General features: G+C 49.1%; 1 protein-coding gene across 2 annotated transcripts in view; it reads left to right on the plus strand.

Annotated features, from left to right (window-relative positions):
• The window catches only part of L3mbtl2 (L3MBTL histone methyl-lysine binding protein 2), a 20003-nt gene that overhangs the window by 1378 nt on the left and 6939 nt on the right, over window positions 1-11686 (plus strand). For both annotated transcript variants that reach the window (XM_021182862.1, XM_021182863.1), the window contains exons 2-8: window positions 1411-1651; window positions 2849-2982; window positions 4353-4476; window positions 5135-5214; window positions 5384-5501; window positions 6329-6463; window positions 6981-7069. In XM_021182862.1, coding sequence (XP_021038521.1) covers window positions 1411-1651; window positions 2849-2982; window positions 4353-4476; window positions 5135-5214; window positions 5384-5501; window positions 6329-6463; window positions 6981-7069 — 921 coding nt within the window. The remainder of the gene's footprint in view (window positions 1-1410; window positions 1652-2848; window positions 2983-4352; window positions 4477-5134; window positions 5215-5383; window positions 5502-6328; window positions 6464-6980; window positions 7070-11686) is intronic.

The following is an 11686-nucleotide window of genomic DNA, read 5'->3' on the forward strand; positions in this document are numbered from 1 at the left end:
AAAAAAAAAAAAAGAGTTTCAAATGCCTTCTAGCCTAGAAAAATTTTTTTTGGAGGAAACAGTCCATTCTCTTTTCTTGTTTGTTTGTTTGTTTATGTGAGTACACTATAGCTGTACAGATGGTTGTGAGCCTTCATGTGGTTGTTGGGGATTTTAGGACCTCCGCTTGCTCCGGTCAACCCCACTCTCTGCAGTCACCCTTGCTTGCTCAGTCCCTGCTTGCTCCGGCCCAAAGATTTATTTATTATCATACATAAGTACACAGTAGCTGACTTCAGATGCATCAGAAGAGGGCATCAGATCTCATTATGGGTGGTTGCTGTGATTTGAACTCAGGACCTTCGGAAGAGCAGTCAGCGCTCTTACCCGCTGAGACATTTCTCCCGCTCTTTTCTTTCTTTTCCTGTTTTGGTTTTTGGAGAACTTGTTTTGTAGACCAGGCTGGCCTCAAACTCACATAGATCTCTCTGCCTCTGTTTCCTGAGTGCTGGGAATAAAGGCGTTCACTACCACACCTGCCTTTTCCTTTCTTCTTCTTCTTCTTCTTTTAAGAGGATCTATTAGCCAGATGGTGGTGGTGCAAACTTTTAATCCCAACACTTGGGAGGCAGAGGCAGGCAGATCACTGCATTCAAGGTTAACATGGTCTACAGAGCTAGTTCCAGGACAGCCAGGGCTACTGAGGGAAACCCTGTTTCAAAAAAAGAAAGAAAGAAACAAAGAAAAAGAAAAAAGAAAAGAGAGAGTGAAGAGAGAGGTGGGGGTGTTGGGGTCTACCATGCAGTCCGAGCTGACACCTGGAACTTGCTGTGTAGACCAGGATTGTTTCAAGCTCAGGGTTCTAGGATTAATGGTTTGCACCACGATTCCTAGCCTCTTATACCTAGTCTCCTAGATGTTTTAAATGAATGTTTAGCATGCATATATATGTGTGTGTGTGTGTGTGTGTGTGTATATATTGGTTTTTAGATTTATTTAATTATTATTATATCTAAGTACACTGTAGATGTCTTCAGACGCACCAGAAGAGGGTAGAGGGCATCAGATCTCATTATGGATGGTTGTGAGCCCCTATGTGGTTGCTGGGATTTGAACTCAGGACCTTCCAAAGATCAGTCAGTGCTCTTAACTGCCGTATATTGGTTTTTCATGCCATGATTTCTTTGTGTAGCCTTGGCTGTCCTAGACTGGGCTGGCCTCAAACTCATAGAGATCCACCTGCCTCTGCCTCCTCACTGCTGGGATTAAAGGGGTGCACCAGTCCCTCCCACCCTACCCCCCACCCCCACCCCCAGCTCAGTTAAGAGTTCTTACTGCTCTTTCAGAGGACCAACATTCAAATCCCCAAATCATGCTGGATGGATTAGCCAGTTTGTGGCTTCTCAGTCGTGTCGTTTGTTTTCCCACTAGGAGACGCCATCTTCAGAGCCAATGGAAGAGGAGGAGGACGAAGATGACTTGGACCTCTTTGGGGGCTACGACAGCTTCCGGAGTTACAACAGCAGCGCGGGCAGCGAGAGCAGCTCCTACTTGGAGGAGTCAAGTGAAGCAGAGAATGAGGACCGGGAAGCGGGGGAGCTGCGCACCTCACCTCTTCATCTGTTCAGCTCTGGGAACAACCGCTCCTTGGATGGAAGTGGTTCTGAGCCAGGTGCTCTCCCGGTGGCCTGAGATGGAGAGGAGGCAGGAGGAGGCTGTGGAAGAATTGGGGATGTGGGTGGAGACAGCCAGATGTCTAAGGCACTGTCCTTAAGGGTCATTTCCTCTCTGCAGTCTAGTTTTAAAGTCTTATTCTCCAAAACCTCTTGAGTTTATTTGGCACTTGTTCAGTTCTATTACATTTGTATGACTAGGCTGGGTGTGAAGACATTGAGACTCAGTGGTATGAGTGCTTTTGAACAAAGGGACAGGAAATAGCTTGTGGGCTGACAAGTGTGGGGTAGGAGGTGTATAGGATAAAGTGGTCTTCAGGTCAGAGGGAGGCACAGAGAGGGAGGCACGGAGGTGGGCAGAAGGGCGTGTCCCTGAATCATCTGGACGCCAGCTGACTTCAAAGAGGTAGCGCTTGGATGGCTGCTAGACCTTGTGTGAGGGCGGCCAGAGTGTGGGCTGTGTGTCCTTGAGAAGAGGCAGGCTTCAATCTTCGGACTGTCCCTCCCCCTCCCATCCCTTCACAAGTTCGGCCAGCTTTCCTTCCACCCATGTTGGCTTCTCCTTTTCGTGTCCTTTTCCCCTTTTTCCTCTTTCTTCCTCTGTCTTCTTCTCACCCTTCTCTCAGAATCTGAGAGCATCAAGACTAGCAGGAATCATTAGGGAGAGCAGCTGACCCCAGGGGCTGGTTTATAACCCGGGCTGTAGATTAGCGTCATCTGGGAAGCTGGAAAAGCCCTTCAGATGGCTGTGTTCCTAGAGCCCAGGGCTTGGCAGTCTCCAGCCACAGCAGTTTACAGAAGGCTCCTCAGGTGACCTAGTGTGAGGTCAGACAGCACACCTGCCCTCTGGTCACACTCCTCTCTCTAAAACTCGTTCATGTGGATTTCCAGCCCCTTAGCCTCAGCTCTAGGTACAGAGCCTAGGGAGGTGCCTAGGTGGAGGGGCACACACTTGGGGTTCTGCTGCTGGAGAGGCTGATGGTGGAGGGTCAGTTGAGCCTGCAAGTTTGAGGGCAGCACATACTGAGACTTGCTCTTGGAAGAGAACTCCATCCACTGTTCACGCCCTCCTCTCTGTCAGCCGCAGAGCCTAACACTGACGTGGTTGATGCAGTGCTCTGGAAGTTGAAGAGCCCGTGGTTTTGTTTGACTTAAAGCAGTTATGTCAGGAGTCACATGCTGAGTTCTCTTCCTAGCTGTCTGTGAGATGTGTGGGATCGTGGGCACAAGGGAAGCTTTCTTCTCAAAGACCAAGAGGTTCTGCAGCGTCTCGTGTTCCAGGAGCTACTCCTCCAACTCCAAGAAAGCCAGTATCCTGGCTAGACTGCAGGTGAGAACAGCCCCTGACACCCATCCTGGGGCCTGGTTGCTGGGCTGGAGCCATCATGTGACTGGAGGCGAACGGCTTAGCCAGCTTGGGGGACTCATTCCTAGAGGTCATCTGAAGTACATGAGACCCTCCCTCAATCAAAGAGTGGCTCTTATTTATTTATTTATTTATTTATTTAGGTTTTATCATTTTTGTGTGTATGAGTGTTTTGCCTGAATAAATAAATGCCTATGCACTACATGCATACTGTGTCTGAGAAGACCCAAAAGAGGGTGTCAAGTCCCCTGTCAGTTGGAGGCAGTTGTAAGCCACCATCTGGGTGCTAGGAACTGAGCTTGGATTGGCTGGAAGAGCAGCCAGTGCTCTAAGCAGTAGCCGTCTTACTAGGCCCTTTACATTATTTTTGAGACAAGGTTTCGCTGTGTGACTCTGGCTGGCCAGACTGGTCTCAAACTCAAAAAGATCTGGCTACCTGTGCCTCCTCACTGCTGGGTTAAAGGTGTGCCCTCCCACGCCCAGCAATTCCTGTTCTAAAAGGCCAAAGCTTTTGGTGTCTTTTAAGGCAGTGGTTCTCGAGTTTCCTAATGCTGTGACCCTTTAATACAGTTCCTCAGGCTGTGGTGGCCCCAGCCGTAAAATTATTCTCACTGCTGCTACTTCATTTCATAACTGTAATCCTACTACTGTTTTGAATCATAATGTAAGTATCTGATTCACAGGATATCCCATATATGACTTCTTTGAAAGGGTCCCACATCCAATCAAAAGGGTTGAGACCCACTTCCTTAAGGTCAGACTTTACGCAGCTGTGCCTCCACTTGGCTGGTGTGTTGCCTTGACTCCTGGCCTTGGCCTTGATCACTGGAGCTTAGTTGTCTGGTAGATGTGGACGTGAGCGTTCCCTGAGACGCCCGGAAGAGGCCCTCTGTATGTTCTCTCCAGAGCATTTACACGTACAGGATGTTGTCTCCGGCTCCCCCTCAGTCACTCAGCTAGCACTCCATGAGCCGTGAGCGTGGAGGGAGGTGACTGCAGTGAAATGCTAGGGAGAGCTCAGAGGCCTGAGTGACATGTGTCTGTCAGCTGCAGCTCTGCTGACCCCATCCCTCTGCAGCTGTCTCCTGAGTGTTCTCACTCATCATTACCTTTACAGAGGAAACTCAAGCCCAGAGCTTAGATGGCTGCACCAGGAGCTCACCCTCAGGAGTTCCTTACTTGGCATGGTGGCTCGTGCCTGGGACCCTAGCACTCAGGAGGCCAAGCACAGTAGCTGCAAATTTAGGCCAGCGTATCTCAAAAGAAATAACAAAGCAAAATAGAAACAGATCCAGGTTCATAGTCAACAGCTCTTTTTTTTTTTTCCCTTTCAGGGAAAGCCACCCACCAAGAAAGCCAAAGTCCTACACAAGGCAGCCTGGTCTGCCAAAATTGGAGCCTTTCTCCATGCCCAGGGGACAGGACAACTAGCAGATGGGACACCCACTGGACAAGATGGTGAGACAGAATCCAGGGATGGGAGACTAGGGTGGGGATGACCTGCTGGGAAGTTGGGGATCCAGGTCTACAGTGAACTGTCTCCACCTGCTGGCTTCTGTGGAAATGACCGTAGGCATTGCTTTGAGTGGCTCGATTGCCTGCTTCCTCCAGCACACAGAGACCAAGAGTTAGCCACTTTACTTCTCTTTGTATCTGTCTTCATGGTTTCTCTCTCCCTGGTGCAGAGCAAGGCCAGGGTGTGTGCAGCAGGTAGGAAGGGCTCTCAGGTTTCCAGGCATAGTGATCACTGAGCCCCAGAGAGGCTGAAACTGCACTGTGCAGCCAGGTTAGCAGTCGCTGCTGCTCCTGCCCTTGCTGAGTAGGCGTGGCCAATGACTGGGTGCAGTGGGATCAATTTCATCCTATATCTGATTTCCCTTTCTGTGGAGCAAAAAGGGAGAGAAGTTTGTGACTGCTTCACAGTCCTGGTGGCTATCCGTGGCCAGGGGCTTGTTCCTAGAGCCCCATGGGCCTCCGGCTTCACGCTCTAAGGTAGTCGCAGTGGGTGCTCTGCCTCAGCTCTCCATGGGCCCCTGGGTTCACGCTCTAGCGTAGTTGCTGTGGTAACGTGGTTGCTGTGCATGTCCTGCCTCAACTGTTCCTTTGTGCTCTGCAGCTCTGGTCCTGGGCTTCGACTGGGGCAAGTTCCTGAAGGATCATAGTTACAAGGCTGCTCCTGTCAGCTGCTTTAAACATGTGAGTGTCTGGCAACAGGGGAGGAACTGCCAGGGGACAGCACAACTCGGGCTGCCTGCCTCATTGCTTCCCATGCACCGTGCATGATGTGGAGTGAGGGTCAGAGGACAGTGGGCCCAGGCCCACGGGGCTCGCTTCTCTCAGCCCACCAATGCTCTTATCATCACAGGTACCCCTCTATGACCAGTGGGAAGACGTCATGAAGGGGATGAAGGTGGAAGTGCTCAACAGCGATGCTGTACTTCCCAGCCGGGTGTACTGGATCGCCACTGTCATCCAGGCAGCTGGTGAGTGCTGTTCTGACCACAGCAGGGTCTGAAATGTGTTTGCCATGTGTCGTATCTAGTAGGTGGATAGTGTTAGAGGGTGAAAAGGGTTTCATAAATCAAAATGTCACCCACGAGCTTTCTCTCCCCTTCTTAGGGATGCTCCTCCTTTAGATGAGAACACAGGGCTAAATCTTGAAAGTTAGTTTTGTTTTGTTACACATTTTAAATGTTTAGTTGGTGGTTTTGGTTTTTTGAGACAGGGTTTCTCTGTGTAGCCCTTGCTGTCCTGAAACTCACTGTCTAGACTAGGCTGGCCTCAGAGATCTGCCTGCCTATGCCTCCTGAGTGCTAGGATTAAAGGTGTGCACCACCACTGCCTAGATTTTTTTTTTTAAGATTTATTTATTTATTTATTATATGTAAGTACACTGTAGCTGTCTTCAGACACTCCAGAAGAGGGAGTCAGATCTCGTTACGGATGGTTGTGAGCCACCATGTGGTTGCTGGGATTTGAACTCTGGACCTTCGGAAGAGCAGTCGGGTTGCTCTTACCCACTGAGCCATCTCACCAGCCCCTAGATTTTTTTTTTTTTTTATATATATAAGGTTTATTCTGGGGATGATGAGGGCATAGAAGCAATCACCAGCTCAGGATGTTTTCTAAGAGTGCAGCATGGATATTGATTTGTTCTGTATGTCAGGGACCCCGCTAGTCTGGAAGGAGTTCCTGGATAGGAAGTAGGAAGTCTGGCTGGTGCTAGAGAAGGAAGAAAGTCTGAAAACGTGCCTTCCCCATGTCACAGGTCCCGTGCCTTCCCCACATCACAGGTCCCTTGTCCTTTCAGGGTACCGGGTGCTGCTCCGATATGAAGGCTTTGAAAATGACGCCAGTCATGACTTCTGGTGCAACCTGGGAACTGTGGATGTCCACCCCATTGGGTGGTGTGCCATCAACAGCAAGATCCTGGTACCTCCACGGAGTGAGTTCAGGATGGGTCCTGGCTCCTATAGGGCTCTGGGCAGAAGCCTTCACTACCCAGTCTAGAAGTCCCTGGACAGTTTGTATTTATAGAGCCTGTTTGTTGGTATTGTGTGTGTGTATATATATATATATATACACACACACACACACACACATACATATACACACATACACACACACACACACATTGTGTGTGTGTGTGTGCCTGAGTAGTGAATGTCTGTTCACCGTGTGTGCTAGCGTGTCAGAAGAGTGTTAGACCCTCTGGGACTGGGCTTAGAGATGGTTGTGAATCACCATGTGGGTGCTGGGAACAGAACCCATGTCCTCTAGGAGAGCAGCCAGTGCATTTAACCAGGGAGTTGTCTCTCTGGCTCCCAGAGGTTGGTTTTATAAGATGATGTCATCACTGGCCTGAAGTTGCAGAACTTAATAGTTATGTCGGTGTAGCTGATCTCTGGGTTGGTGAAGGTGTGACCAGTCTGTGTCAACAGTCTCTGCCGGTGTCTCTGCAGCCATCCATGCCAAGTTTACTGACTGGAAGAGCTACCTCATGAAGCGGTTGGTGGGTTCCAGGACTCTTCCTGCAGACTTCCATATCAAGGTCTGGCTGGGTTCCAGCTCATTTCCCTCCCTCCCTCCCTCCCTCCTCCCGCTTCCATCCCTCAGTTTTTCCATCCTTCATATGATTCAGGCATTTGTTTTGTTTTTATGATTCTAGGGGGTGGGACCTAGGGATTTCCATACACTAGCACTGTGAGTACAGCCCCTAGTTCCCCATCATAATACTCTTCTGAGACCTCTTGGGCAGCCTTCAGCCCAGTGCTGCTGCAGTTGCTGGCCACCTGCCTCCCTGCCCAGACCCTCGTACACCATATGAATCATGTTGCTTTGTTGGCCTTTTGGATTTAACATCTCCCAGATTGCTGCCCTTGCTTCTAGCATTTTCAATCGTATCTGAGGTTTCCATTGCTGTGATAAAGCTCCCTAACCACAAAGCAACCTTGAGAGGAGACGGCTAACTTTGCTTATCCTTCCTTCCACATCCAAGAGATCAGGGCAGGAGTTCAGAGAAGGAACCCAGAGGCCTGAACTGAAGCCGAGGCCATGGAGGAGAACTCTGTGCTGGCTCACTCCTTACGGTTCTCTCAGTCTGATTGCTTACTTACTCGTTTGTTTGTTTGTTTGTCCAAGATAGGGTCTCTCTGTGTAGCCCTGACTGTCCTAGAACTTACTCTTTTGACCTCAGAACTGTAGATCTTTCTTCCTCTGCCTCCTGAGTGCTGGGATTAAAGAGATGTGCCACCACTGCACGACTTTAGCCTGCTTTCTTGTAGCATCCAGGAACACCAGCTCAGGGGTGGCACTGCTCATGACGGGCTGGGCCCTCCCATATCAATCATCAATAAAGAAAAACGCACCATAGACTTGCCCATAGTCTGCTGGGGCATTTTCCCCATTGAGTTTCCCTCCTCTAAATGCGTTTAGCTTGTATCCAGTTGACATAAAACAAACTGGGCAACACAGAGGAATCACTCAGAGATGGGATTATGTGCTGGTAAGAGACAGCACTATAAGCTGGCCGTGGTGGCGGCACAGGCCTTTAACCCCAGCACTCGAGAGGCCAAGGCAAGTGGATCTTACACTGAGTCTGTATTATGAGTCCAGGTCGGTTTGAGGATCCAAGTTCAGTTCCCAGCACACATCAGGCAGCTCAAAATTGTAACTCCAGCTTCAGAGGATCTAACACATCTTCTGACCTCCACAGGTACACACACACACATACACACACACAAACACACACACACACATACACACACATAAAAAGTTAAAAACAGCACTGTGGGAATACAAGGAAAGAATATATATATATATATACATTATATATATATATATATATATATATATATATATATATATATATAATATGTATATATATAATGTATATATATATATACATATTATATATATATATATATATATATATATATATATATAATTTCCCCTCTGCCTAGATTCTCCAACCTGGCAGGAGAAGTAAGAGTCGTGCCTGCAAATAGTGATTAAAAACAGCCCCCATCTGAACTGGGGCTACTCAACCATCTGTATGGACATAGCAGTTCAGCCAGAGAAAGCTGCTTTGGCTGGCCATGGTGGCACAGGCCTTTAATTCCAGGACTTGAAATGTAGAGGCAGATGGATCTCTGTGTTTAAGGCCAGTGTGGTCTACATAACGAGTTGTAAGCAGGCAGGGACTCTGTAGTGAGATCCTCTTTCATAAAACAGCAAAAGCTTAGAAAGCTGCTTTACCTGACTGAGGGTGTGTTCGTAGTCACCGTAGACGAGATGATCTGAGGCTTACAGACCACTGTCTCCCACCTCAATGGGCCATGTCCCTGATGGTACCTGGGACACCTTGAGGTCTCTTGCACGAGGCATTCATGGTGTCCTTAGGTTGTGTAGGCGTCCCAGCAGGATGCCTGTTCTCAGAGGGGCAGCTTTCCAACTGGTTTCCCAGAGAGCGGCTTTTGAATTGTTCCTGCATGGATTCTGTGCAAGCCGACTTTGAAACAAAGATGGAGTCACAGACAAGGCCCTGGGTGTGGGTCGCCTGAACTGGTAGAAAACCAGCCTCTCCCACGCTGTGCTCAGTGCACTTCACAGGAGCATTCCTTTTTTTTTTCAAAGTGGAGATGGTTTTTCCTTTGAACTTTTTGGGTTTGTGTGTCTTTGGCTGTTTGTGTCTCCTTTTGGCTTTCCCCATGCTCCATATTCAGCCAAGTGGGGCTTTGTCTCCTGTTTACCCCTCGTTGCATAGTTGGCATATGTAGTGATTGGGGCAACTGGCTTCTTGCTCAGCCAGCACTCTTATAGACAGATGATGGCAGGTGGTGCGGCCACCAGGGTTAGCACACTCACGAGAATATGGGCGTGTACCACGTGGACCAGTCTGCAAGCCTGTAAGGATTGCTCCCAGCTCATCCTGCTTTGCACTCTGGAGGGACAGAGGGTAGAACTGGACTACCAGTCCCCGGTTGGGGTTAGAAAAAGAGAACGAGGTGCTGTCAGACAATAGAAGGTTCCAGACAGGCTCATTGGGAGGGCACTGCCTCAGAGAAGACTTGAAGTACTGGGCTTTGACAGGGTGATCACAGCTTAGGTGTCCCCAGTGGGAAGCACTGGACTGTCTCTTTGTCAGACGCCTCTGAAAGCAAGGGTGGTAGGGCAGAATTGGGTGGGCTTGTAGAGAGTGCCCCAGACAGTAAGTGCACAGCATGTGTGTGGGTTCTTGTCGGTTTTGTTTTCTGAGACAGTCTCATACAGGGCAAGGTGGCTTCAAACTTGTGATGTAGGTGAGGGGTGCCCTGGAACTTTTGACATTTTATTACAGTGCGTGGGTAGAAGTGTCAAGACAGCTGGGCGTGGTGGCGCACGCCTGTAATCCCAGCACTCAGGAGGCAGAGGCAGGCGGATTTCTGAGTTTGAGGCCAGCCTGGTCTACAGAGTCTCAAAAAAACAAAAAACAAAAAACCAAAAAAAAAAAAAAAAGAAGTGTCAAGACAACCGTGAGCGTCCCAGGGATTGACCTCAGGCCTTCAGGCTTGGCAGCAAAGTTCTTTTACCCACTGAACCATTTAACCACTTAGCAAGCCTAACCTTGAACACCTTGAACTTCTTTTTTTTTTTTTTTTTGGTTTTGGTTTTGGTTTTGGTTTTGGTTTTTTTGAAACAGGGTTTCTCTGTACAGCCTGGCTGACCTGGAACTCACTTTGTAGACCAGGCTGGCCTCAAACTCAGAAATCCGCCTGCCTCTGCCTCCTGGGTGCTGGGATTAAAGGCGTGCGCCACCACGCCCGGCTGAACCTTGAACTTCTAATCCTTCAGCCTCTGGCTTTGAAGTGCTGAAATTACAGACAGAATCCATCAAACCCAGTGCTATAATGTTTTAGGGGTTTTGTTGTTTGAGACAGGGTTTCTTTACGTAGTACTGTCTTTCCTGGAATTTAGTATGTAGCTCAGACTGGCCTTGAACTCACAGAGGTCTGCCTGCCTCTGCCTCCTGAGCGCTGGGACAACTAAAGGTGTGCACTCTCATGCCCAGCCCACAGTACTGTCTTTTCCTCACTGGGTCAGGCATGCCTGCATGCAGTCATTCATTCATTCTCTTGCAAACCAGACTGAATGTGGCTCTGAGCTGAGAATGAGCCTTAAAAGGACTGTGTTAGAGAAGGCCAGGTAGAGGAAGTGGCTTAAGCCTTACAAGCCCAGGACTTCGTCATGACAGGCCTAGGCCTGTTACTCTCCTAGATGAGCTGCTGTTACCTGTGGTTGGTGGCAGGAGGTAGTCTAGCCATGAGCTTTGGAAAGGCAAGGTCTGTCTGGTTTAGGATACTGGGTTAGCTCTTGTGTTTCTGGGTTGTAACCTCTGAGTTTGCCCCTCCAGCACGTTTAGCAACAACCCCGCTCAGCATCAGCATCTCGAGGCCCGAGCTGCAATTTAGTCAGCTGTGTCCTGATGCTAGAAAGCCAGACAGCCTACCTTAGAGACAGACATCCTGCTTTCTTGCACTTCGTAGACTGCTGTTCAAGTGTGCTAAGCCCTAGGAGTCACATTTGCAAACTGTTTCATGTATGTATGTGTATGCTACATACCACTGGACAAAAATCTTGCATGTGCCGCCCACAGAGGGCCAGAGGTAGAAGAAAGAGTTAGGTGCCAAGGGATCAGTGCAGAGCTTGTGAAAAGCCCGGAACGGACACCAGAACTAAGTCTGCCTGTACTTTTCTAGGTCACTTGAGTTTCCTTGGTCTGAAGTAGGTTCTGGGATTTCCATTATCCTGACTGAGAACTCTAGGTCTGCCCACTGTGCTGTTCTGAGGGACTGGGGCTCAGGCACCCTGAGATTTCACCACCCTTCCCTGTCCTGACCCTTAAAAAAAAGATTTATGTGTATAGGTGTTTTGACTGCATGTATATCTGTGTCATATGCATGCTGTCCCTTGAAGGCCAGAAGAGGGCATTGGGTCCCCAGGAACTGGAGTTATAGAAGGCTGTGAGCTGCCATATAAGCCTGGAATCAAATCTGGATCCTTAGCCGGGCGTGGTGGCGCACGCCTTTAGTCCCAGCACTCGGGAGGCAGAGGCAGGCGGATTTCTGAGTTCGAGGCCATCCTGGTCTACAAAGTGAGTGCCAGGACAGCCAGGGCTACACAGAGAAAC

Source organism: Mus caroli, chromosome 15 (genome assembly GCF_900094665.2).
Source record: "Mus caroli chromosome 15, CAROLI_EIJ_v1.1, whole genome shotgun sequence".
NCBI classification, from domain to species: Eukaryota; Metazoa; Chordata; class Mammalia; order Rodentia; family Muridae; genus Mus; species Mus caroli.